Consider the following 26,387-nt stretch of genomic DNA (forward strand, 5'->3'; position numbering starts at 1 on the left):
ACAGTGTCTGGGACATAGCTATCTCAACCACCACCACCACCACCTCTAACAGTGTCTGGGACATAGCTATCTCAACCACCACCACCACCTCCAACGGTGTCTGGGACATACCTATCTCAACCACCACCACCTCCACCACCTCCAACGGTGTCTGGGACACAGCTATCTCAACCACCACCAACACCTCCAACAGTGTCTGGGACATAGCTATCTCAACCACCACCACCACCACCTCCAATAGTGTCTGGGACATAGCTATCTCAACTGCCACCACCTCCAATAGTGTCTGGGACATAGCTATCTCAACCACCACCACCTACACCACCTCCAACGGTGTCTGGGACATAGCTATCTCAACCGCCGCCACCACCACCAACAGTGTCTGGGACACAGCTATCTCAACCGCCACCAACACCTCCAACAGTGTCTGGGACACAGCTATCTCAACCGCCACCAACACCTCCAACAGTGTCTGGGACACAGCTATCTCAACCGCCACCACCTCCAACAGTGTTTGGGACACAGCTATCTCAACCGCCACCAACACCTCTAACAGTGTCTGGGACACAGCTATCTCAACCGCCACCACCTCCAACAGTGTCTGGGACATAGCTATCTCAACCACCACCACCACCTCCAACAGTGTCTGGGACATAGCTATCTCAACCACCACCACCACCACCTCTAACAGTGTCTGGGACATAGCTATCTCAACCACCACCACCACCTCCAACGGTGTCTGGGACATACCTATCTCAACCACCACCACCACCTCCAACAGTGTCTGGGACATAGCTATCTCAACCGCCGCCACCACCACCAATAGTGTCTGGGACATACCTATCTCAACCACCACCACCACCTCCAACAGTGTCTGGGACACAGCTATCTCAACCGCCACCACCTCCAACAGTGTTTGGGACACAGCTATCTCAACCACCACCACCACCTCCAACAGTGTCTGGGACACAGCTATCTCAACCGCCACCACCTCCAATAGTGTCTGGGACACAGCTATCTCAACCACCACCAACACCTCCAACAGTGTCTGGGACATAGCTATCTCAACCACCACCACCACCACCTCTAACAGTGTCTGGGACATAGCTATCTCAACCACCACCACCACCTCCAACGGTGTCTGGGACATACCTATCTCAACCACCACCACCACCTCCAACAGTGTCTGGGACATAGCTATCTCAACCGCCGCCACCACCACCAATAGTGTCTGGGACATACCTATCTCAACCGCCACCACCTCCAACAGTGTTTGGGACATACCTATCTCAAACACCACCACCACCTCCAACAGTGCCTGGGACACAGCTATCTCAACCACCACCACCACCACCTCTAACAGTGCCTGGGACATAGCTATCTCAACCACCACCACCACCTCCAACAGTGTCTGGGACATAGCTATCTCAACCACCACCACCACCTCCAACAGTGTCTGGGACATAGCTATCTCAACCACCACCACCACCACCTCTAACAGTGCCTGGGACATAGCTATCTCAACCACCACCACCACCTCCAACAGTGTCTGTGACACAGCTATCTCAACCACCACCAACACCTCCAACAGTGTCTGGGACACAGCTATCTCAACCGCCACCACCTCCAACAGTGTTTGGGACACAGCTATCTCAACCGCCACCACCTCCAACAGTGTCTGGGACATAGCTATCACAACCACCACCACCACCTCCAACAGTGTCTGGGACATAGCTATCTCAACCACCACCACCACCTCCAACAGTGTCTGGGACATAGCTATCTCAACCACCACCAACACCTCCAACAGTGTCTGGGACACAGCTATCTCAACCGCCACCACCTCCAACAGTGTTTGGGACACAGCTATCTCAACCGCCACCACCTCCAACAGTGTCTGGGACATAGCTATCACAACCACCACCACCACCTCCAACAGTGTCTGGGACATAGCTATCTCAACCACCACCACCACCTCCAACAGTGTCTGGGACATAGCTATCTCAAACACCACCACCACCTCCAACAGTGCCTGGGACACAGCTATCTCAACCACCACCACCACCACCTCTAACAGTGTCTGGGACATACCTATCTCAACCACCACCAACACCTCCAACAGTGTCTGGGACATAGCTATCTCAACCACCACCACCACCTCCAACAGTGTCTGGGACATAGCTATCTCAACCACCGCCACCACCTCCAACAGTGTCTGGGACACAGCTATCTCAACCGCCACCACCTCCAACAGTGTTTGGGACACAGCTATCTCAACCGCCACCACCTCCAACAGTGTCTGGGACATAGCTATCACAACCACCACCACCACCTCCAACAGTGTCTGGGACATAGCTATCTCAACCACCACCACCACCTCCAACGGTGTCTGGGACATACCTATCTCAACCACCACCACCACCTCCAACAGTGTCTGGGACATAGCTATCTCAACCGCCGCCACCACCACCAATAGTGTCTGGGACATACCTATCTCAACCACCACCACCACCTCCAACAGTGTCTGGGACACAGCTATCTCAACCACCACCACCACCACCTCTAACAGTGTCTGGGACATACCTATCTCAACCACCACCACCACCTCCAACAGTGTCTGGGACATAGCTATCTCAACCACCACCACCACCACCTCTAACAGTGTCTGGGACATAGCTATCTCAACCACCACCAACACCTCCAACAGTGTCTGGGTCACAGCTATCTCAACCGCCACCACCTCCAACAGTGTCTGGGACATACCTATCTCAACCACCACCACCACCTCCAACAGTGTTTGGGACATAGCTATCTCAACCGCCGCCACCACCACCAATAGTGTCTGGGACATACCTATCTCAACCACCACCACCACCTCCAACAGTGCCTGGGACACAGCTATCTCAACCACCACCACCACCACCTCTAACAGTGTCTGGGACATACCTATCTCAACCACCACCACCACCTCCAACAGTGTCTGGGACATAGCTATCTCAACCACCACCACCACCACCTCTAACAGTGTCTGGGACATAGCTATCTCAACCACCACCAACACCTCCAACAGTGTCTGGGACATAGCTATCTCAACCGCCACCACTTCCAACAGTGTTTGGGACATAGCTATCTCAACCGCCACCACCACCACCAATAGTGTCTGGGACATACCTATCTCAACCACCACCACCACCTCCAACAGTGTCTGGGACACAGCTATCTCAACCACCACCACCACCACCTCTAACAGTGTCTGGGACATACCTATCTCAACCACCACCACCTCCAACAGTGTCTGGGACATAGCTATCTCAACCACCACCACCACCACCTCTAACAGTGTCTGGGACATAGCTATCTCAACCACCACCAACACCTCCAACAGTGTCTGGGACACAGCTATCTCAACCACCACCACTTCCAACAGTGTTTGGGACATAGCTATCTCAACCACCACCAACACCTCCAACAGTGTCTGGGACATAGCTATCACAACCACCACCACCACCTCCAACAGTGTCTGGGACATAGCTATCTCAACCACCACCACCACCACCTCCAACAGTGTCTGGGACATAGCTATCTCAACCACCACCACCACCTCCAACGGTGTCTGGGACATACCTATCTCAACCACCACCACCACCTCCAACAGTGTCTGGGACATAGCTATCTCAACCGCCGCCACCACCACCAATAGTGTCTGGGACATACCTATCTCAACCACCACCACCACCTCCAACAGTGTCTGGGACACAGCTATCTCAACCACCACCACCACCAGCTCTAACAGTGTCTGGGACATACCTATCTCAACCACCACCACCACCTCCAACAGTGTCTGGGACATAGCTATCTCAACCACCACCACCACCACCTCTAACAGTGTCTGGGACATAGCTATCTCAACCACCACCAACACCTCCAACAGTGTCTGGGACATAGCTATCTCAACCGCCACCACTTCCAACAGTGTTTGGGACATAGCTATCTCAACCGCCGCCACCACCACCTCTAACAGTGTCTGGGACATAGCTATCTCAACCACCACCAACACCTCCAACAGTGTCTGGGACATAGCTATCTCAACCGCCACCACTTCCAACAGTGTTTGGGACATACCTATCTCAACCACCACCACCACCTCCAACAGTGTTTGGGACATAGCTAACTCAACCACCACCAACACCTCCAACAGTGTCTGGGACATAGCTATCTCAACCACCACCACCACCTCCAACGGTGTCTGGGACATAGCTATCTCAACCACCACCACCTCCAACAGTGTTTGGGACATACCTATCTCAACCACCACCACCACCTCCAACAGTGTTTGGGACATAGCTAACTCAACCACCACCAACACCTCCAACAGTGTCTGGGACATAGCTATCTCAACCACCACCACCACCTCCAACGGTGTCTGGGACATAGCTATCTCAACCACCACCACCTCCAACAGTGTTTGGGACATACCTATCTCAACCACCACCAACACCTCCAACAGTGTCTGGGACATAGCTATCTCAACCGCCACCACTTCCAACAGTGTTTGGGACATACCTATCTCAACCACCACCACCACCTCCAACAGTGTTTGGGACATAGCTAACTCAACCACCACCAACACCTCCAACAGTGTCTGGGACATAGCTATCTCAACCACCACCACCACCTCCAACAGTGTCTGGGACATAGCTATCTCAACCGCCACCACTTCCAACAGTGTTTGGGACATACCTATCTCAACCACCACCACCACCTCCAACAGTGTTTGGGACATAGCTAACTCAACCACCACCAACACCTCCAACAGTGTCTGGGACATAGCTATCTCAACCACCACCACCACCTCCAACGGTGTCTGGGACATAGCTATCTCAACCACCACCACCTCCAACAGTGTCTGGGACATAGCTATTTCAACCACCACCAACACCACCTCCACCAGTGTCAGGGGCATAGCTATCTCAACCGCCACCACCTGCAACAGTGTCTGGGACATAGCTATCGCAACCGACACCACCACCTCCAACAGTGTCTGGGACATAGCTATCTCAACCACCACCACCACCACCTCCAACAGTGTCTGGGACATACCTATCACAACCACCACCACCACCTCCAACAGTGTCTGGGACATACCTATCTCAACCACCACCAACTTCAACAGTGTCTGGGACATAGCTATCTCAACCGCCACCACCACCTCCAACAGTGTCTTAGACAAAGCTATCTCAACCGCCACCACCACCTCCAACAGTGTGTGGGACATACCTATCTCAACCACCACCAACTTCAACAGTGTCTGGCAGTCCATGCAAGTCTCACACAGAATATCTGGTTGATTGCGAAGACAAAACCTCCATTTGATTCGGAATTTATTCAGTCTGCTGTAAGTGTTCCCTAATTGGGGTGATTTTGGTCACCTTGAATGCAGCAGTTGTATTTATCACCACAATCCAAAGCAAACTGCTTGACTTCTTGAGAGTAAGGCACTCGGTGTCTCTGAGAGTTTTGTGTCCTCACTCCTCAATGGTGGAGGGCTGGGTCTGTCAATCACTGGTTACTGTCCACAGCCAGTTGGCAATTTTCCATCAGATCATCCTCTGCCGTGGTATGCAGTAACATCTTCTTCTAAGAGTTATTTAACCTTTTGCTATGAAAAGCAGCTTTTACATCTACTTTTAGGGACTCGACCTCTTTTAAACTCCATGGGGTTGATTTTAGGATGGCCGAACGGGTGTGTTCGTGGCGGGGGGCTCCAAAAACTGGGGATTCCCGGGCTGGTCTGGACCCCGGCTCCAACCCGCCCACTTCCGGGTTCCCCAATGACAGCGTAGACGCGCGTGCAGACCCCGCATGCGGGACTCCCACCGGCAATTAAGGCCGGAGGGATCCCAATTAAACCAATTATTTTGATACTTCAGGTCGTTAGCAGACCTGATTTGGAGGCTATTTTAGGAGGGGTGGGATTTTGATCCAAACTGAGCGTGTTTCCCGTACTGGGGGAAACACTCCCAGTTAAAATAGACGTGTTGCAGCCACCAGCCTGTGGCAGTTGCAAAGGTCCATTTGACAGGTGTGGGGGGGGGGGGCGGTGGAGACCCTCACTCATTGCAGGAGGCCTCTCCGTCACTCTGGATAAAGTTTGGCCTCCACCACCCTCCTCCTAACACAAAAAATCACGAACTTGCAACCTCAACTCCGGTGTGCAGACACATTTACCTACCTTACGGACTCCCTCATATGTACATCTTCCGGATGGGGGCCGCCATAGCTGCAGTCATGACCTCATCGGAGAACGAACAGCATCACCGGCCACGCCGTTCACCTCTGACACGTGGAGCTCCACAACGCAGTGTTGTGACACATCCACCTGCACAGCAGGAGGAAAGGCAACCACGGAGAGAGATGCACTATCCTCGCCACAGGGTCTAAAGACCGAGGCTCAGCTTCCTGGACCTCTCTGAGCAGCAGTGCACACGGAGGCTCAGAGTCACTCGACATGTAGTGGTGGACATCTGCAGCCTCCTTCATGCCGAGCTGCTCCCGGCTGGCCCGAGCACCATCTTCTTACCTGTCACTGTCAAAGTCACCACTGCCCTCAACAACTTCTCCTCCGCATCCTTCCAAGGTGCCACCGGGGACATCGCCCGCGTCTCTCAGTCGTCTGCACAAAAGAGCCCTGCAAATACACCTGCACCCACTCTGCAATGACACAATGGGTGGCATCAGGTGTGGGTCTTCATTGTGATCCTCAGGAAAGGGCATTATTGCACAAACCAGACAAGATTTGCAAAGACGTGGCAGTAGTGGTGCTAACAAATGTTTATGTTTTTTTGCAAAACAAACGAAAGTAAATCAAAAACATGACATTTTGTCTTACACCCTTGTGCATCCCCTTTGTGCTCACAAAACCTTCGCCTTAGGTTTACGGGAACCCCTATGTGGTGCTACCCCTGTGGCTTCAGCAGAGATAGTGGCAGGTTGTTCTTGTCCATGCCCTGACCGATGAGATGCTTTGCACAGACGCCCTCTGGGTTTCGGTGCCCATGAGGGCCCCTCCAAAGACTGCTCCACCTGCACCTGTGCAGAGGCAGACTCGGCCACCTGGAGAGGAGGCAGCATTGCAGATACTGGCTGAGAGGGGGGCAACGGGTGAAACGTGGGAGCACTTTGAGTGGCGTCCCCACTTCCATGTCCCCTCTCACCATCATCCCTCTCCTGGCCCAGGCCCACATCACTCCTTCCACCCTGCTGGATGACGGTTTGGAGGACTTGTGTGAAGCCTTGGAAGGCCAGTTGTAATGTATCTGTCAGCCTGTTTAAGGCGGCAGAATGTTGCTCACCCTGAATCCGAATGGCCATTGTCAGGGCCTGAATGGACTCATTGTTGAGCCGTGCTTGAAGCTCAATGGAGGCTAGCCTTTCCTCCATCGCGGACATTCCCGCACCTACCCGCGACACTATCTCAGAGATGCCTTCACGTCCCTGTGACAGTATCTCAGAGATACCCTCCTGTACCTGTGCCACCATTTCACTCATGCAGGAGTTGGACTCCTCCATCCTCTGCGCGATTGCGGAGAGTGCGCATGGCAACTGTTCCAGTACCTCGGCAATGTGCTGCTGGCCCTCGATGACTCTCCTTTTCATGGCTGGCCCCCATGGTTCAACATCTGGGTCCAGCTGAGCAGAGCCTGGAGAAGAGTGCTCCCACCGATGCGGACTCTCCATGGCTGCCCCTGCCACTAGGGTTTGCTCGTGCTCATATGTGCGTGGTGACTCACCATGTGCAAGCCCAACTAAGTGAGGACGGGGACCCACCGAGGTGTGTGTATCTGCGCTGGTGGATGGCTGGCTCAGATGTGACGATGCACCCTCAGAGGCTGGCAGGTCCTCTGAGGAATCGTCCTCTGCAGTCACGGCGGTCGCAGATGGCCCTGCAAGAGAACAGAAAGCAATATTACGCATGTGGACAGATGTTGAGGTGCTGCAGATGCCAAGTGATGTTAAGATCATTCGCTATCATGAGTGCTGAGTGTTAGATTTCTGTCACCAGCCGCTTGTGCGCTGCCAGTCTCGGCGTCTGCCACAGACAGGCACTCCAGTGTCCGGCTTACTTCCGATGCCTGCTGCTCTGCGTCTGTTAGTGCCACCTGGTGTGGCAGGCCCCCTCCAGTCTTTGCCCTCTCCCGGGCATTCTGGCATCTCTTCTCCTATCAAGGCAAAACACAGAGAGGCGTGATTGAGTGATGGTTACATGGTGACCCGCTGCATGCATTGGTGTGGGTGGGGGTGAGCATGAGGGAGATGCATGGGAGGGTGCGTGTGAGACATAGCCATGAGATTGTATGAGGATTGGGTTGCATGGTAGTGTTCGAATGGGAACTGGGGCGGTGAGTGAGTGCAGGCAAGGTGAGGATGATGGTTGAGTGGATGTGAGGAGCGATGCGAGAGCGTTTTGGTGGCAGTGCAGAAGGAGTTATGTGGTGGTGGAGGTGATGTGGAAGACAGAGTGTGGGAGAATACGTAAGTATACTCACTTTGGCTGACCTGGTTAGGTCATTAAAGCGCATCCTGCACTGGACCCAGGTGCGGCACACATTGCTGCTGCTGCTGACCTCCTCGGCCACCTCCAGCCAGGCCTTCTTGGTGGCAGAGGGAGGCCACCTTCTTCCATCAGATGGGAACAGAATTTCCCTCCTCCTCCTCACCCCATCGAGCAGCACCTGGAGTGAGGAGTCTGAGAACCTTGGAGCAGCCTTGCCTCTGGCCTGCTTCATGCTCCAAAAATGGTTCTTTGCTGAAGGAAGAGCATTGGAGTACTGCCCCTTTAAATAGGGCTCCTCCTGCTGACAGCCTGTGATGCAGGTGCGCAGTGCGCTCACTGCACAGGTCTGGAACGGGAAACCCAGAAGCACGTGTAAGTACCTTCAATTAGGCTGCAATCGTATGTGGAGCCTCCCGAATTCACTACCCACACGTCCATGTGACCCCCCCGCTGCCAACCCGCCTCCCTCCTAATATCGGGCCCCATGTCTTTTACTAGCGTCTTCAAAGACCCACAGCATATTCCTCAGTAGCAGAAACATTCTTCCATCCAGGAGGATGGTTCTTAATCATTAACCAATTCTTGCATACTGGCTTTCCCAGCAACTGAAATGGAGACATACCTGATGGCATTACTAGCATCAGAAATGCACTGGATATCAAGAATTTGGATTGAATGCTGCCACCATGCATGGTGCTTGAATGAACCCAGGTTACACTACAAGGAACCCATAGCTGCATGTCCATTTTATGGCTGGAGAAATCCAAATATGAAATACACTTGCAGTGCTAGAGGAGACGATAATTCCTACACCATCTAAAGAGACTAGTGCTGATATACTTTATACTCATCTCATTCATTCTTAGTCACCTGATTAAGTGGCTATCTGGCAAAACTACTAGCTACCTGCAAGTCCACGAAGTGTAAGATTTCAAGAGACAGTGTCCTTCGACTTCCTGCCCAAGGCTTTGATAAGCCTGGATAACTCAAGAAATTGTGTGCAGCATCTTCCTACTCTGAAAAGGTCTTCTGTGGCCAATGCACACAGCGCCGTGCATCATCTATCTTGTAGTAGCTCTCCACGTTTGATTACGAATTAGCTTTGCACACTAAGTTTCTCCTACATCCCTTTTTGTTCACATGGCATTTCCCTTTGTAGGGAATATCTGATTGAGAGATGGGCAGGATTGGACCTTCTCAATTTTAACAATCAATTCTATCAAATAAAATTAAAGAAATATTAAGCACATCAAACAAGTAAAAAGAAAGAGATGACCCACTGAAAGATGGGAACTGAGGCTCACTTGCAACATCTGATCTCCACTGAACTTGATTGGAACAAGAGGAACAGAGTAAGCATTTGTGCCATATCCTTGGCCAATAGTGCTCGGAGAAAACAGCAAAACATTTTAGAGTTTCATTAATTTGGTCTTTTTACAGTTTAATTTTTAACCTTCTTCTGTTCTGTAATTCAAAAACAAAGGAATCAACCGAATGAAATTTATTAGTCCTAAACTAGCATATGATTTTTAATTCTTTATGAATAGAAACAAAGCAAAATGTACATGTGTTAGATTTTATAATCTATTTGTTTTTGCAATTCCCTCGCCCCACGTGTCGATGAGTTCAGTTTTAGTGACAGCAACATTAGATGTTATAAATTATATATATATATATATATATATATATATATATGGGCATATGTTCAATTTACCGCCAGGTATAAAACTGGTGTTGCAGGTCAGCCACCCGGTATAGAAACCGCCCAATGTTCACACAGTGTCTAGAATGGGCGGCCAATCCATGACACCTGTTTTATATCCAGGCAGCAAGTTGAAAATCTACCCCATAATCTCCAAGTTAAAAAGTGAACAGTAACAAAAACACTAGTAAAAGAAAATAGACCACGTGAAGACTAAAGGGAAAACAAGATTAAGTGGGAAATAAGAATCAGCAAAAAGGAAAATCAATGGAATTGTATTTCTCAATTTGGCAAAATGGTGGTAAAAGTATAATTATTATAAAATAATTAGTACTTTCCTACCACCAAATTTAAACAATGGCTGTCTTGTTACCCTATCAGAAAAAGGTCATAAACAGAAAAACTGAACAAAATTAAACCATACAATAATATACTTAGGGAAATAATAAAAAAGGGGGCAAAAGTAAAAGTAAATGAAATTAGAATAATATGAGAAACTGAAAGATAAAAGTTCACATTATTTCTAACAGGAGACTTGACATTTGCTCCTCAACCTATAAAAAATAGAAAACGTGGGCAGTTATTGGAAAATGAAGTTAAATTCAATATGTAGCTAAAAAAGGAATATTGGGGAACATAAAAACGTACAAATGTATTTCCTTTTTAAAAAAGAAACAACTATTATAACGTAAGCAAAAGTTTACACTTGGCAACTGGTCACTAATTTCATTGTGTTAATTTAGAATCTCCCCTTTCTTTTATCTTTCACCCAAAGGGCAGGCAGACAGGTAAGCAAGCAAGCAACAACCTCGGCCAATACTATAGTACGGGCATTTGGAAATGCACATAAGCATGGCTTACACTGACTTTCCTTCTCTCTTGCTGGGTCACCACTTGCTGTCCAATAACCCAGTGAAGATTGGGAACTCTCTCTGGTAAATTGTGCACGATCTTCCAGCTTTCAAGGGGGAAAAAAACTTTTTAAAATGTTTACATTCTTGCCCCAATACCATCGTCACATTTCAATCATGTATTAGCCACAAAGTTCAATTACAAAGGTTTTACTTAAAGGGAAAAAAAAGGGTATTAAAACAGTGTCTGAAATACAGGAATACAAATTAGGAAAGTTCAAAATTTTAGACAAATTAAAAATGCAACTTTTTTTTTGCATGCCCCAGGATGTGAACTTCTAGTCACCGTGAGTGTGACGTCGTGCTGCCCAGAATGCAATTCAGGATGAGGAAACGGTGAAACTCCAGGCTATATTTCTTCCCAACACAGCAGTATATTATTTAGTGTGCTTTACAAAGGATTGAGTCTGTGAGCAAACTACAGAAAGTTGCCATCTTTTAAACATTAGTTCTAGTACTCCTATAAGATTAAGTTCTGTGCATGTGAATTGTGGAGTTCAATCATATCATAAGTCAAAAAGAAAAGTTACTGTGCTACACATTCCAGTAGCTAGGAAAGGTCTCCATTGTCTTAAAAGTAATAAGATTGTACAAAGATGAAATGATAATGGGATCATGTTATATTAACAATGTGACATATGTGATTTCTAATATAATATTTTTCATTGGTTTTCCACTTTGCAGTATTAATTTTTTAAAAGCTATGGGTTTTAAGTGAATTAATTTAAATGAACACGAGGCCCATGGGTTACATTCCACTATGTGACTTGTTATTAAAGAAAATTCCATGAAGTCGATGTAGATGAAAGCATCTTGTGAAATCCTACCCAAGAGCCCCTTCTCGTACCTTTACTTTGGAGTCAATGTCAGACTTTTCTTCCTTCCACTGGGCTGCTTGTTTCTTCAGGTCATTTAGCAGGTCAGAGCAGCGTGTGCTTAATCCCTGCTTTTCTTCCTCCAGATTTCTCAGAAGCAAACTGGTTTTCTCCTCGCCCTTCAGAGCACGTTCCTTAATGTCCTGTGCAAGCGCACCAAACAGGTCAAATAACAAACGTGAGAATTAACAAGTAAACATTTTTCTAGCTTTGTACTCACAGCAGCCCTAGGTAGTTGACATATGGAGTCATCTGTTGGCTCTTTTGGCAGGTAGAAGGGTCACATTTTACTTGAATGACAGCTTTGATGAGAACACATTTACAAGTGCCCATTAATTGATCAAACTGCCTTTGATGCTGTCCCCAGCTATTCTTGAGACCCACAAAGACACAATCTTTCAGGCACTGGCCTTATCAATTAATAATGTAAGTCCCATCAGAATCTAATTAGGAGAAGCCACATCTTCACACTCCTACTTCTTTGCTCCATTTCCATCATTAACTATTTATCTAGAAAGTTATAAGGGTAAGATTCTAAGCTTTTAAGATGCTTTCTCAGAGTTTTGCACACAGCATAAAACCACAAGGCTTTAAAGTGCCTCAAGGCCCAAAGCACTTTCCCTGTAAGCTTGTCATTTAGAAAGTCACAAAGCAGCTACAACTTCAATGACTGGGGCACTGTTCGGTTACCATCGATTCCTTCCCATCTGCCCAAAAAACAAAGATTTCGCCAAATGTACGATATGAACTGTTTTCATAAACATTTTCCAAAACAAATGAAACAAGAATAAATTCTACTGAAAACTCTAAGCAATGATCAAAATCATTGTTCTGTGATGTTATTAAAATTGAAGCATGGTTGCACAGTACAATGCTAATTGCAAGAACTAAAAAACTCCAAAACTGGAAACTGGTTGGTTTTGATGCATGAGCCAATATACCTTATAATCGTGGCTTTTATTCTTGAATTTTTCCTTCAAATCAGTTACTTCCTTCTGCAATAATATAATATCTTCATCTACAGCAATTTTCCGCTGAATTAAGTTGTTTATTTCCTTCTGTTGGCATGTAATCTGCTGTTTGAGGACATTAAAAAGAACATAGGAGCGTTTCAAAATGAGATCAGACTTCACTAATGACAGTCATAATATTACTCAAAAATTAATAATTGAAGAACAAGCTTTTTCAAATCAGATTTGCCCTTGGTAATAGTTAGTGGGTCTGTGGCACTATGTGCTGCTGACACCTTCAAATGTAAATCGATAAAGCAGAGAACTGAAGTTCATAGAGCTTGCATGAAAAAATGTGTTCAAAAGTAAATCTCTACATGATAAGGGCATTTCCTAATTCTGCTATTGAAAAGCTTCGTTTGACTGTTTTGATGAATTCTGGACATTGGAGGAACTAAATGGTATATAAAATGTGTTGTTGTATAAGTAAACATGTTCATCAACTATTTAAGTGCACTTAAGACATAAAAAAGTACTAAGTTATGTCATCATGTTTTACTAAAGATCCGTTAGTTGCATCTGTATCTGATCTGTATACATCAATGTGTTCCTCTTACAGTCTATAAAAGGACATTTTAAAATATCTTACTACCAGAAAGGACCCCTATTGTTCCTCCATATGGGATTTTACTGTATTTGCTTTACCAATGAGACCTGAATTTATATCTTAAAATACCCAACTTATTTTCAAATAACTTAAGTCCCTATAAATATTTAGGACTTTGATGCAGGATAAATGTACACATTTTGTTGCGGTTTTTGTCTGGAGGATACTCAATGTTAACCAACTGTTGAATAAGTGAGCCAAATAGAAAGGAACACTCATTTTATATCACATTTTATCATGTCCCTCAGCTATTATTCAAAGCACTTCACTTTCAATGAACTACTCTGCAGTGCAGTGACTCATTATATAGGCAAATAATACTAAACAGATCCAAATAGATTTTCACACAGAATTATATCACATTTAATACTTAAAAACTAAGTTTTTTTTTAAATACAAAATAAATGTGGCATAAAAGGTGGCCAGATCGTCAAGGAATTTATCCAGGGTTTTGCTGAGCCATACGGACCAAGAAGATTCAATCTCCGGTTTACTCAGATATCGGACCTATCCACTGTAATTAGCATTGGCAACCCTGGGTCAAAGGACATTATAAACAGCCAGTGTTGCAGATCTTGATCATAGCTCAGCAACCTGTGCTGGAAGAGTGGACGTCAGGTGAGGGCAAGGATGGGGTTGGCTGTACCCCATGCTCATGGTCAAGGCTCACACATGAATAATGGCCATTTGAGCAGGAACAAATATCACCTGTGGAACTAGACACAGGACAAGGAGTCAATGCCATCATTAAGGCAGAGAGAAAACTGATAGGAAAAAAACTGTGGCATAAAATATTTAAGAAACATATTAATATAATTTTTCCATTTAATTTTAATGAGGAAAATTATAAATGTGAAGGACATTTTATGATCCCATGACTATGTGAAAGTTTTCTCTTCTCTACAACAGCATTTGACCCCATAATGCAAATCCACTTAAAAAAAATCATGATAATTACAACCTCCAAAACACTATCCTAATAATTTGTCACAATGCTAGTTTAATGGGCATCAGCTTAATGAGAACCTTAAAACAATTCAATTCCATAAGCAGCATTGCAACTCGTTACTGTATCATTTGTGCACAAGGTCATCACAACACAAATTAGGCACAGTTGTTCCGGTTTTTCTCCTACCCTAAACAAATAAAAGGATGCCCAACACTGTTCACAAATCCTAAACCCAATATAATTTGGAGTTTCAAGAATCTTGACTATAAATATAAAACACAAATTGTGGCCTTACCAATATGTGCTGATAAAAAAGGATGTATGTACTTCCATCCTACTTCTGAAAACCTTTCCTGATCTACCAAATGCAACATAAAAGTGAGGGTTGTGAGCCTATTTATTGTTAAGGCCACAAAATGAACATTATTCTTTAAAAGAGCAAATTTCCCTCTTTTTAATGTATTTTCTCACGTTTCTTATTTTTGCTTCACCTTGAGCCACACACTATCTCCAACCATAAGCTTATTCTGACAACCCGCTCCCAGGCCCCTGACATTGCTGCAGTGCAACCAGACACTAGGGGGATGCCTAAGAGTAGTCTCAGGCGATTTTGCCTCTAATTTTCCATTCAAAGCTTCCCCAAGATTGTAAATCACCATTCTCAGCTGCACAACAGGAGGGATCATGAACAAAAATCCATGTCCTACCACTCCATGTGGAGCTCGTGCACTGCATCACGACACCATCTCTAACATTTCACTTAAATATTTCAAGTTCCAATGAGTCACAAAGCTAGAATCTGAAATAGCTGTGTGACAAATTATCAAAACATAACATGGAGCTGAGTTCATATCAGTTATAATGAATAAGACTAGCTGGAAAGTAGGTACTGTCTTTATAACTGATTAAAAATGCTGTAATCAATACAAGAATGGAACAACATACATTGATTCCACAAAGGCTATTAAACAATAATTATACTCATGAGATGCTCAAGTATTTACATGAAAAAAGCAAAATGTTAACAGATTAAGAGTCAAATTTCACTCTATAGTTTGAAAGATATTCAAAATATTAAATGACATGGTAACACGGTTTGGAGTGGCATGGTTTACTACCAAATTAATTTTTCCCCCTTTTTCCTATACACACAAGCTACACTCATCAGTTTATGCAACTAATGTACCAAAAAATTTGCTATATAGGTTACACTTTTACAAAGATTCCTGTGAGTGGTGCAATTTTGAAATTTACTAGGAAGAATGGAGAAGTCAACCAAAAGGTCCTTTCGGAATGTAATCAATATGATAATATTTATGGTCATTCAACTTACAGCATCTTAATATTATATACATTAGATATTTTGATGTAATTTATTCCATTCTTTTACTCAAAGGAAGAATGGAATTAATTACATCAAAATATATAATATATATAATGCAATTCAAAAGGGGTTAAAGGTATAGCACACATTTGGTCTGTTAAGTAACTTGGAGAATACAATTGTATTTTTGAGATTTTGAAAACACCTGTAAAAGATTTAAAGGTACTGCTTAGGGACATAATTAATTGCCATGGGGGAGAATTACTTAAAAGGTTTTGAAAATGCTGGTTTTATCCCTGTTTGGATCAAATTTTATACAGTAACCTAGTGGGAGTTTAATACCGATCGACATTGTGAGTCCAAGATTTTGAAACGCAGATAATGAGATAGACAAGTAATATTTTATGAACCCAGTAGGGATTTCTTGGTTGATAAGGATTAAAAAGTTAAGAGGTGCAGAAAAAAAGCTTAGTGTTTGGAATTTAGACTGCACATCAACACAAAGCTAATTCAATAAAAATTCTTAGATGAAGTAACATGAGTCATGTCAGAATAAAACTTGCATCCTACAATCACAAATCTATAAATTGGTCTTTTTACATAAATCAGATTTTGAATAAAAACTGAACTATAAAAATAAGACAGAGCAAACAATTTGACGAGCAGGTATTTGATCTAACATACTGCCATGGTCTAGCTTTGCATTGATACATTCCACAGCACATCACATAAAACCTACTCAAATAACATTTTAAAATAATCTTTCAAAAATGAACAAAGCTTACAAAGTGCGCTGTAAAATTAACTCAGATACAATGAATTTGCAAAAGCAGTAGCAATGTGACTACCATACAGTCCGAATGATCAGAAAACAGAGTAGGACTAAACGGGTCATTTTCGGGTTGGCAGGCTGTAACTAGTGGGGTGCCGCAAGGATCAGTGCTTGGGTCTCAGATATTTGCAATCTATATTAATGACTTAGATGAAGGGACCAAGTGTAATGTATCCAAGTTTGCTGACGATGCAAAGCTGGGTGGGAAGGTAAGCTGTGAGGAGGACACAAAGGGGGTGATTTTAAACCCTAAGAACGGGTGGGTTGGGGGCAGGTGTAAGACTTCCTTACTCTTGTACTCCAATCCCCTTGCAATAAAGGCCAACATACCATTTGACTTCCGAATTGCTTGCTGTACCTGCATGTTAACTTTTCATGTTTCTTGTACAAGGACACCCAAATCTCTCTGAACACCTGGATAAGGGTGCTGTGAAATCTCTTGGGAGAGCTGAGATCAGCTAAAAATCATGGGTTACATCTGAACTATTGAGGTAGAAAAGAAAGGAATCTGGCCTTACAAAAATAGCTCTAAGAGTTAGGTCATAGATTAAGAAATAGGATTTCAAAAGGTAGTAATCTCAGGAGTACTACCAGTGCCATGCGTTAGCCACATGGAAATAGCCAGATTAGGGAATGAAACAAGTGGCTAGAGACACGTGCAGAAGGGAAGAGTTGAGATGTCTGGGGCATTGGGACCAGTTCTGGGACAGCTGTATCAATGAGACAGCCTACAACCGAACAGAACTTGGACCAATATCCTCACGCAGAAGTCACATTTGCAATTCTCCAGTCCTCTGGCACCACCCCAGTATCTACGGATGTTTAGAAGATTACAGCCAGTACCTCCGCAATTTCCACCCTTACTTCCCTGAGCAACCTAGGATGCATCCCATCCGGACCGGGTGACTTATCTACTTTAAGTACAGCTAGCCTTTCTAGTACCTCTTCTTAATCAATTTTTGCCCATCCAGTATCTCAATTACGTCTTCCTTTATTAAGACTCTGGCAGCATCTTTTTCCTTGGTAAAGACAGATGCAAAGTACTCATTTAGTACCTCGGCCATCCCCTCTGCCTCCATGAGTAGATCTCCTTTTTGGTCCCTGATCAGTCCCAACCCTCCTCTTACTACCCATTAACTGTTTACATGCCTGTAGAAGACTTTTGGATTCCCTTTTATGTTGGCTGCCAGTCTATTCTCATGCACTCTCTTTGCCCCTCTTATTCCCTTTTTCACTTCCCCTCTGAACTTTCCATATGCTGCCTGGTTCTCACTTGTGTTATCAACCTGACATCTGTCATACGCCCCTTTTTTTCTGCTTCATCTTACTCTCTATCTCTTTTGTCAACGAGGGAGCTCTGGCTCTAGTTGCCCTGCCTTTCTGCCTTGTGGGAATGTACCTAGACAGTACCTAAACCATCTCCTCTTTAAAGCCTGCCCACTGTTCAATTACAGTTTTGCCTGCCAATCTTTGATTCCAATTTACCCGGGCCAGATCTGTTCTCATTCCATGGAAATTGGCCCTCCTCCAATTGAGTATTTTTACTTTAGAGTGGTCCATGTCCTTTTCCATAGCTATTCTAAACCTTATGATACTATGATCGCTGTTCCCTAAATGTTCCCCCACTGACACTTGCTCCACTTGACCCATCTCATTCCCCAGAATCAAATCTATCAATGTCTCCTTCCTCGTTGGGCCGGAAATGTACTGGTCAAGAAAGTTCTCCTGAATACAATTCAAAAATTCCTCCCCCTCTTTGCCTCTTATAGGGTGGGGGAAGGGAAAGCAAAAGAATAAAGTTGGCAGCTTGGAAGGGAAAGTAAGCCTTGGGTGAATAGGGTCAGAAAGAGTCGAAGGGGCTGAAAGGTTATGCAGAACAAAAGAAGTAAAAAAAACAAAAATCAGGACGTTGTGGGGTGGGGGGGGGGCAGAAATGGAAGAGAAAGAGAAATTGTAAAAACCAAGGGAATCCAAACTAAAATACATGGATATTCATGTGGAGAGTATGGGAAATAAAATAGAGAATTAGAATCACTGATTAAAATAGAAAACCATGACATAATAGCAGTGACTGAAATGTGGCTACAGTTCATTCAGGATTGATAAAGAAATATTCTTGGGCATAAAACTTTCAAGAGGGATTAGAAAGGACATAGGGGAGGCAGTGTACTAGTATTGATTATAGACAATGACCCACAAATTGGGCCACACAGCACCTGTGTTCCGGGACCACTAGAAATTGGCACAGACGCTACGTGGGTGCATGTTGATGAAGCAGCTCTGACAATGCTCTGCTGTGGTTACACCAAACCTTATAGCAGGTTGCATCTGAGGAACAGGCTGTCACTGGCTGCAATATTTTATTTATTGACATTTTTGGGCTAAGATTTAAAATGTACTCAAAATGCTGCATGCAACAGTTCAATGATTTTTCACACCCTTTAATTATTATTTTTTACTTCCATTGGCATGAAATCCCATCACAGGGAAGAAGAAATAAACTGCCCCACTGAAATTGAAAATAACTCTACTTGGCATTCACCTGCTCAGGCCCAAATCATCCTACAGGTATCAAGGCCAACAGTCCAAAGACATAAGTTTTTCAGAGTGAAATATCCAAGAATATCAACTCTATATAGCCCAAAACAAAAATGTTTGATACTCTTTAATGGCATTTGAATGGAATACCAGTAAGTTCCTTTGAAGTCCAGATACGAAACCAGTGGTCATTCTAGTACAAGACAAGAAATAAATATTTCAATGTTCTAACCTGCTCAAGTTCTTGTATCTTGTCATCTTTAACTTGGAGAATCTCTAAAACTTTCCTGTCCTTGGCTTCAGCTTTCTGTTTTTCCCTTGAGGTCAGAGAAAAATCAGTAATTAGTCATAATACAAAAGTACTAATCACTTGAATGTTAGATTGATAAATCTATTTTTTGGCTATTGAAACTGGACTATGAATTTCAGATTGAATCAAAGAATATACAGTAATAAGTTAACTCTTCAGAGAGTAATGACAATGTTATTCTACAGTATTTTAAAAATCCATACGAATATCAGACTTTAGTAAATTGATCATTTGACACATATTGTGCCCAGTGATGGAGTTCATCAAAATTTCAGCTCCACCACAGCTAACAGTGAGGGTAACTGAGATAAAGTTCAGATTAGAATCACTGGTTGATGAGAGCATGTGGCACTCCTTAAGGAATAACTATACATTTGTGTTTAGTATCAGTATCCTACGAAACAAAATCACCTCAATTTTAATCATTTGATACTTCAAGTTCAATCAACACAGTTATCAACAAAATTGCAAAAATGGCCCTACTTTGAAGATGGAAAATGTAGGACCATGCTATTTTTAAATAACGGACATGAAAACTGGGAAAAGAAATACATTTGTATTCAAGAAAACCCCCCAAAGGTTTAACTGAACTATTGAACCATATTTGAAAGAATGGTCACTTGCGATTTCATGGGCCAGGTCAGCTTTGGGCCGCTGCAAATCAGGGATCCCTGATGCACAAGCTGGCCCTACCCGACAGTAAATGCCATTGGTTACAGAACATGGGACATGAACTGACACAGGCAGAAGCTAAGGACGGGGATTATTCAAGGCTACAGAAATAAGCAGCGATATCATGGGCACAAAATCTGGTAGCAGGAGTAATGCTGCACTCCTGCTGACTAACAATCTACAAATTTCTGAGTGATATTTTCATACCCCTTTTATCAGTTAAAAATCAGCATCAATCTAGGACTGATCAACATCTGTCAGTTTTGTCACATTTAATTACACATTGGGCGAAGTGCAGTTTGAGCTAATAACATTTACCATTCGAACGTGATCCAGATCATCTTGAAAACATGTGCAGAGAGGCAGAGAGCGAGGCGGGGCGAGAGAGGGGGGAGCGGGGGCGCGGAGCGGGAGCGCGAGAATGGGGGGAGCGGGTTCGCGAGAGAGGGGGGAGCGGGCTCGCGAGAGAGGGGGGAGCGGGCACGTGATGTGGGGTGGGATGGGGGGAGCAGGTGTGCTAGGCGGGGTGAGAAGGGGGAAGCGGGCGCGCGAGGCGGGACGAGAGAGGGGGGAGCGGGCGTGCGAGGCGGGACGAGAGAGGGGGGAGCAGGCGTGCGAGGCGGGACGAGAGAGGGGGGAGCGGGCGCGCGAGGTGGGACGAGAGAGGGGGAGTGGGCGCGCGAGGCGGGACGAGAGAGGGGGGAGCGGGCGCGCGAGGGGGTCACAGGCGGGCGAGCGAGGGGGCGGGACGCGCGAGCAGGCGAGCGAGGGGGGAGCAGGCGGGCGAGCGAGCGGGCGAGAGAGGAGCGGGAGTGAGTGGGGGGGAGCAGCCGCGCGGAAGAGGGGGAAGCGGGCACGGTACGCGGGGCGAGATGGTGCGAGATGGGGGGAGCGGGCGCGCGAGAGGGGGGGGAGTGGGCGCGCGTGAGGGGGGGCAGGCGCGCGAGAAAGAGGAGCGGTGCGCGCGAGAGAGAGGAGCGGGCGCGAGAGGGGGGGGAGCGGGCGCGCGAGAGGGGGGCGGCGGGCGCGCAAGAGAGGGCGCGCAGGCGCGCGAGAGAGGGGGAGCGGGAGTGAGAGGGGGGAGCAGCCGCGCGGAAGAGGGCGAGCGGGCACGGTACGCGGGGCGAGATGGTGCGAGATGGGGGGAGCGGGCGCGCGAGGGGGGCGGAGTGGGCGCGCAGAGAGAGTAGCGGGTGCGAGAGGGGGGAGCGGGCGCGCGACAGGGGGGAGCGGGGGCGCGAGAGGGGGGAGCGGGCGCGCGATAGGGGGGAGCGGGCGGGCGAGCGAGGGGGGGAGCGGGCGGCGAGCGAGGGGGGAGCGGGCGGGCGAGCGAGGGGGGAGCGGCGCGCGATGGGGGAACTGCCACGCGGGAGGGGGGGAGCGGGCGCATGAGGCGGGCTGAAGAGGGGGGGAGCGGGCGCGCGAGGCGGAGCGAGAGAGGGAGAGCGGGCGCAGCGAGGCAGGCGAGAGGGGGTGAGTGGGCTCGCGAGAGAGGGGGAGCGGGCACGCTACGTGGGGTGGGATGAGGGTAGCGGGTGTGCGAGGCTGGGGGAGAAGGGGGAAGCGGGCGCGGGAGAGGGGGGAGCGGGCGCGCGAGGGGGAACTGCCGCGCGATTGGGGAACGGCTCGCGCGGGAGGGAGGAAGCGGGAGGCGCGAGGTGGACCAAAGAGGGGGGAGCAGGCGCGCGAGAGTGGGGGGAGCAGGCGCGCGAGGGGGGATCGGAGCGGCGCGAGAGTGGGGAGCGGGCGCGCGAGAGGGGGGAGCGGCGCGCAAGAGGGGGGAGCGGTAGCGCGCGAGAGGGGGAGCGGGCGCGCGAGGCGGGGCAAGAGAGGGAGAGCGGGCGAGAGAGGGGAGCGGGAGTGAGTGGGGGGGAGCAGCCGCGCGAAAGAGGGGGAGTGGGCACGGTACGCGGGGCGAGATGGTGCGAGATGGGGGGAGCGGGCGCGCGAGAGTGGGGGGGAGCGGGCGTGCGAGAGAGAGGAGCGAGCGAGAGAGGGGGGGAGCGGGCGTGCGAGAGAGAGGAGCGGGCGCGTGAGGGGGGGGGAGCGGGGCGCGCGAGAGGGGGGAGCGGGCGCGCGAGAGGGGGGGAGCGGGCGCGAGAGGGGGGGAAGCGGCGAGCGAGCGAGAGGAGAGGCGGGGCGCGCGAGAGAGGGGGAGCGGGCGCGCGAGCGCAGGCGCGCGAGATAGGGGGAGGCGAGCGCGAGCGGGGGAGCGGGCGGGCGAGCGAGGGGGGAGCGGGCGGGCCAGCGAGGGGGGAGCGGGCGCGCGATGCGGGGGGAGCGGGCGCGGCGAGCGAGGGGGAGCGGGCGGGCGAGCGAGGGGGGAGCGGGCGGGCGAGCGAGGGGGGAGCGGGCGGGCGAGCGAGGGGGGGAGCGCGCGCGCGATGGGGGAACTGCCACGCGGGAGGGGAGGAGCGGGGCGCGCGAGCGAGGGGGGAGCGGGCAAGCGAGGGGGAGCGGCGCGGGCGTGCGAGAGAGAGGAGCGAGCGAGAGAGGGGGGGAGCGGGCGTGCGAGAGAGAGTAGCGGGCGCGCGAGAGCGGGGGAGCGGGCGCGAGAGGCGGGCGAGCAGGCGCGCGAGAGAGGGGTACGTGGGCGCGCGAGAGAGGGGGAGCGGGCACGCGAGGGGGGAAGCGGGCGCGCGAGAGAGAGGAGCGGGCGCGTGAGAGAGAGGGAGCGGGTGCGCGAGCGCAGGCGCGCGAGAGAGGGGGCACGGGCACGCAAGAGAGGGGAGCGGGCGTGCGAAGCGGGGGGAGCGGGCGGGCGAGCGAGGGGGGAGCGGGCGGGCGAGCGAGGGGGGAGCGGGCGGACGAGCGAGGGGGGAGCGGGCGCGCGAGAGGGGGGAGCGGACGCGCGAAGCGGGGGAGCGGGCGCGCGAGCGAGGGGAGCGGGCGGGCGAGCGAGGGGGGAGTGGGCGCGCGATGGGGGAACTGCCACGCGGGAGGGGAGGAGTGGGCGCGCATGCGAGGGGGAGCGGTCGAGCGAGGGGGGAGCGGGCGGGCGAGCGAGGGGGGAGCGGTCGGGCCAGCGAGGAGGGAGCGGGCGCGCGAAGCAAGGGGAGCGGGCGCTGCGAGCGAGGTGAAGCGGGCGAGGTGAGCGGGCGAGCGAGGGGGGAGCGGGCGGGCGAGCGAGGGGGGGGGAGCGGGCACGCGATGGGGGAACTGCCACGCGGGGAGGGGGGAAGCGGGCGCACGAGGCGGGCTGAAGAGGGGGGGAGCGGGCGCGGAGAGGGGGAGCGGGCGCGCGAGGGGGAACGGGCGCGCGATTGGGGAATGGCCGCGTGGGAGGGGGGAGCAGGTGCGCGAGGGGGGGGAGCGGGAGTGAGTGGGGGGGAGCAGCCGCGCGGAAGAGGGGGGAGTGGGCACCGTACGCGGGGCGAGATGGTGCGAGATGGGGGGTGCGGGCGCGCGAGAGGGCGGGGGGGGGGAGCGGGCGTGCGAGAGAGAGGAGCGGGCGCGCGAGGGGGGGAGCAGGCGCGCGAGGGGGTGGGAGCGGGCGCGCGAGGGGGTGGGAGCGGCGGCGCGAGGGGGGTGGAGCGGGCGCGCGAGGGGGGGAGCGGGCGCGAGAGGCGGGGCGCATGGGCGCGCGAGAGAGGGGGAGCGGGCACGCGAGGGGGGAAGCGGGCGCGAGAGAGAGGGGGAGCGGGCGCGCGAGAGAGGGGGAGCGGGCGCGCGAGAGAGGGGGAGCGGGGCGCGCGAGAGGGGAGCGGGCGCACGAAGCGGGGGGAGCTGGCGGGCGAGCGAGGGGGTAGCAGGCGGGCCAGCGAGGGGGGAGCGGGGCGGGCGAGAGGGGGAGCAGGCGAGCGAGGGGGAGCGGGGGAGCGAGAGGGGGGAGCGGGCGAGCGAGAGGGGGGAGCGGGAGCGAGCGAGGGGGGGAGCGGGCGCGCGAGAGGGGGGAGCGGGGAGCGCGATAGGGGGGAGCGGGGCGCGCGAGGCGGGGCGAGAGGGGGGAGCAGGCGAGCGAGGGGAGCGGGCTCGCGTGAGGGGGGCGGGGCGCGCGAGAAGGGGGGAGCGGGGCGCGCGAGAGGGGAGGAGCGGGCACGCGAGAGGGGGGGAGCGGGCGCGAGAGGGGGGGAGCAGGCGCGCGTGGGGGGGGAGCGGGCGCGCGTGGGGGGGGGAGCGGGCGCGCGTGAGGGGGGAAGCGGGCGCGCGAGGGGGGAGCGGGCGCGCGAGGCGGGGCGAGAGTGCACGCGTGGCGGGGCGAGAGAGGGAGGAGCGGGCTCGCGTGAGGGGTGCGGGCGCGCGAGAGGGGGGAGCGGGCCCGAGAGAGAGGGGAGCGGGCGCGAGAGGCGGGGCGAGCCAGGGGGAAGCGGGCGAGCTAGGCAGGGGGAGCGGGTGCGCGAGGTGGGGCGAGAGGGGTGGGAGCGGGCGCGCGAGCGAGGGGGAGCGGGCGCGCGATGGAGGGCGAGCGGGCGGGCGAGGGAGGGGGAGCGGGCGGGCGAGGGTGGGGGAGCGGGCGGGCGAGCGAGGGGGGGTGGGCGTGCGGGCAAGCGAGGGGGGCGGGCGGGCGGGCGAGCGGGTGCGGGCGAGCGAGGGGGGCGGGCGAGGGGGGGCGGGCGAGCGAGGTGGGGGGCGGGGGGGGCGAGCGAGGGGGGCGGGCGGGCGAGGGTGGGGGCGTGCGGGAAAGTGTGGGTGGACGGGCAAGTGTGGGTGGACGGGCAATGCGGGCACGGGCGGGCAAGGGGCGACGGGCGGGCGGGCGAGAGAGGCGGAGCAGGCAGGCGAGAGGGGGGAGCAGGCGCGGGCGTGCGAGGGGGGGAGCGGCCGTGCCAGAGAGGGGGGAGCGGGCAAGCTGGGCGAGGCAAGATGGGGGGTGCGGGCGCCTGAGGCGGGGGCGAGAGAGGTAGGAGCGGGCGCGCTAGATGGGGCGAGAGTGTGCACGAGGCAGGGCAAGAGAGGGGGAGCGGGCGTGCGAGGCAGGGCGAGAGATGGGGGAGCGGGCGAGCGAGGCGGGCCGAGAGAGGGGGGCGAGCGAGGGGGGAGCGGGCGAGCTAGGCAGGGGGAGCGGGTGCGCGAGGCGAGGCGAGGCGAGAGAGGTGGAAGCGGGCGAGCGAGAGTGGAGCGGGCGAGCTCGGCGGAGCGAGAGAGGGGGGAGCGGGCGAGTGACGTGGGGCGAGAGAAGGGAGAGCAGGCGAGCGAGGTGGGGCGAGAGAAGGGGGAGCAGGCGAGCGAGGCGGGGCGAGAGAGGGGGAGTGGGCGAGCTAGAGAGGGGGGAGCAGGCGAGTGAGGTGTGGCGAAAGGGGGTGAGCGGGGCGAGCGAGGTGGGGCGAAAGGGGGGGAGCGGGCGAGAGAGGCGGGGCGAGAGACGGGGGAGCGCAAGTGAGGCAGGGCGGGAGACAGAGCGCGAGCGAGGCGGGGCGAGGGCGAGAGAGAGAGCGCGAGCGAGGAAGGGCGAGAGAGAAAGCGCGAGCGAGGCGGGGCAGGTGAGCGAGAGAGGGCGAGGGAGAGACCGGCGGGCGAGGGAGAGACCGGCGGGCGAGGGAGAGGGAGGTCGGGGGCGAGCAAGGGAGAGAAAGAAGGGGGTGTCGAGTGAGGGAGAGGCAAGAGTGTGAAAGGTGGGCAAGAGGACCGAGAGAGCGCAAGAGGGGTTGAGAGAATAGAAAGGGGAGCAAGGAGCGGGGTGCGATGAGGGAGACTCCATAAGTAATGGTGCAGGAGCAAAAAGAGAAGCCATCGCAGATGATTCTTTGGCTACGACTGGATAGATTGGAATGGAACCAAGTGAGCTCGACAATGGAGGAGAGGGGTTGGAGGAGGATGGTGCGGTCAACCGTGTCAAAGGCTGCAGACAGGTTGGAAGGATGAGGAGGGATAGTTTACCATGGTCACAGTCACATAGGATGCCATTTGTGATTTTCATATGGCTGTTTCAGTGCTGTGACAGCGTTGGAAACCTGATTGGAGGGGTTCAAACATCGAGTTGCAGGATTTTGGAGGCAACAACACGTTCAAGGACTTTGATGAGGAAAGGGAGGTTGGAGATGGGGCGGGAGTTTGCACGGGTGGGTTTTTTGAGGAAGGGTGATGACGACAGATTTGAAGGGGAGGACAGTACCAGAGGAGAGGGAGCCATTAACAATATCAGCTAGCATGGGGGCTAGGAAGA

At 51.4% G+C, this 26,387-nt stretch overlaps 1 protein-coding gene across 5 annotated transcripts in view; it reads right to left on the minus strand.

The window, feature by feature from the left end:
* The window catches only part of cntln (centlein, centrosomal protein), a 366,307-nt gene that overhangs the window by 263,905 nt on the left and 76,015 nt on the right, over positions 1-26,387 (minus strand). For all 5 annotated transcript variants that reach the window (XM_067983463.1, XM_067983465.1, XM_067983464.1 and 2 more), the window contains exons 4-6: positions 19,535-19,619; positions 12,984-13,118; positions 12,015-12,185 (exon numbers count right to left, since the gene is read on the minus strand). In XM_067983463.1, coding sequence (XP_067839564.1) covers positions 12,015-12,185; positions 12,984-13,118; positions 19,535-19,619 — 391 coding nt within the window. The remainder of the gene's footprint in view (positions 1-12,014; positions 12,186-12,983; positions 13,119-19,534; positions 19,620-26,387) is intronic.

The sequence above is a fragment of the Heptranchias perlo genome, chromosome 4 (genome assembly GCF_035084215.1).
Source record: "Heptranchias perlo isolate sHepPer1 chromosome 4, sHepPer1.hap1, whole genome shotgun sequence".
In the NCBI taxonomy this organism is placed as follows: Eukaryota; Metazoa; Chordata; class Chondrichthyes; order Hexanchiformes; family Hexanchidae; genus Heptranchias; species Heptranchias perlo.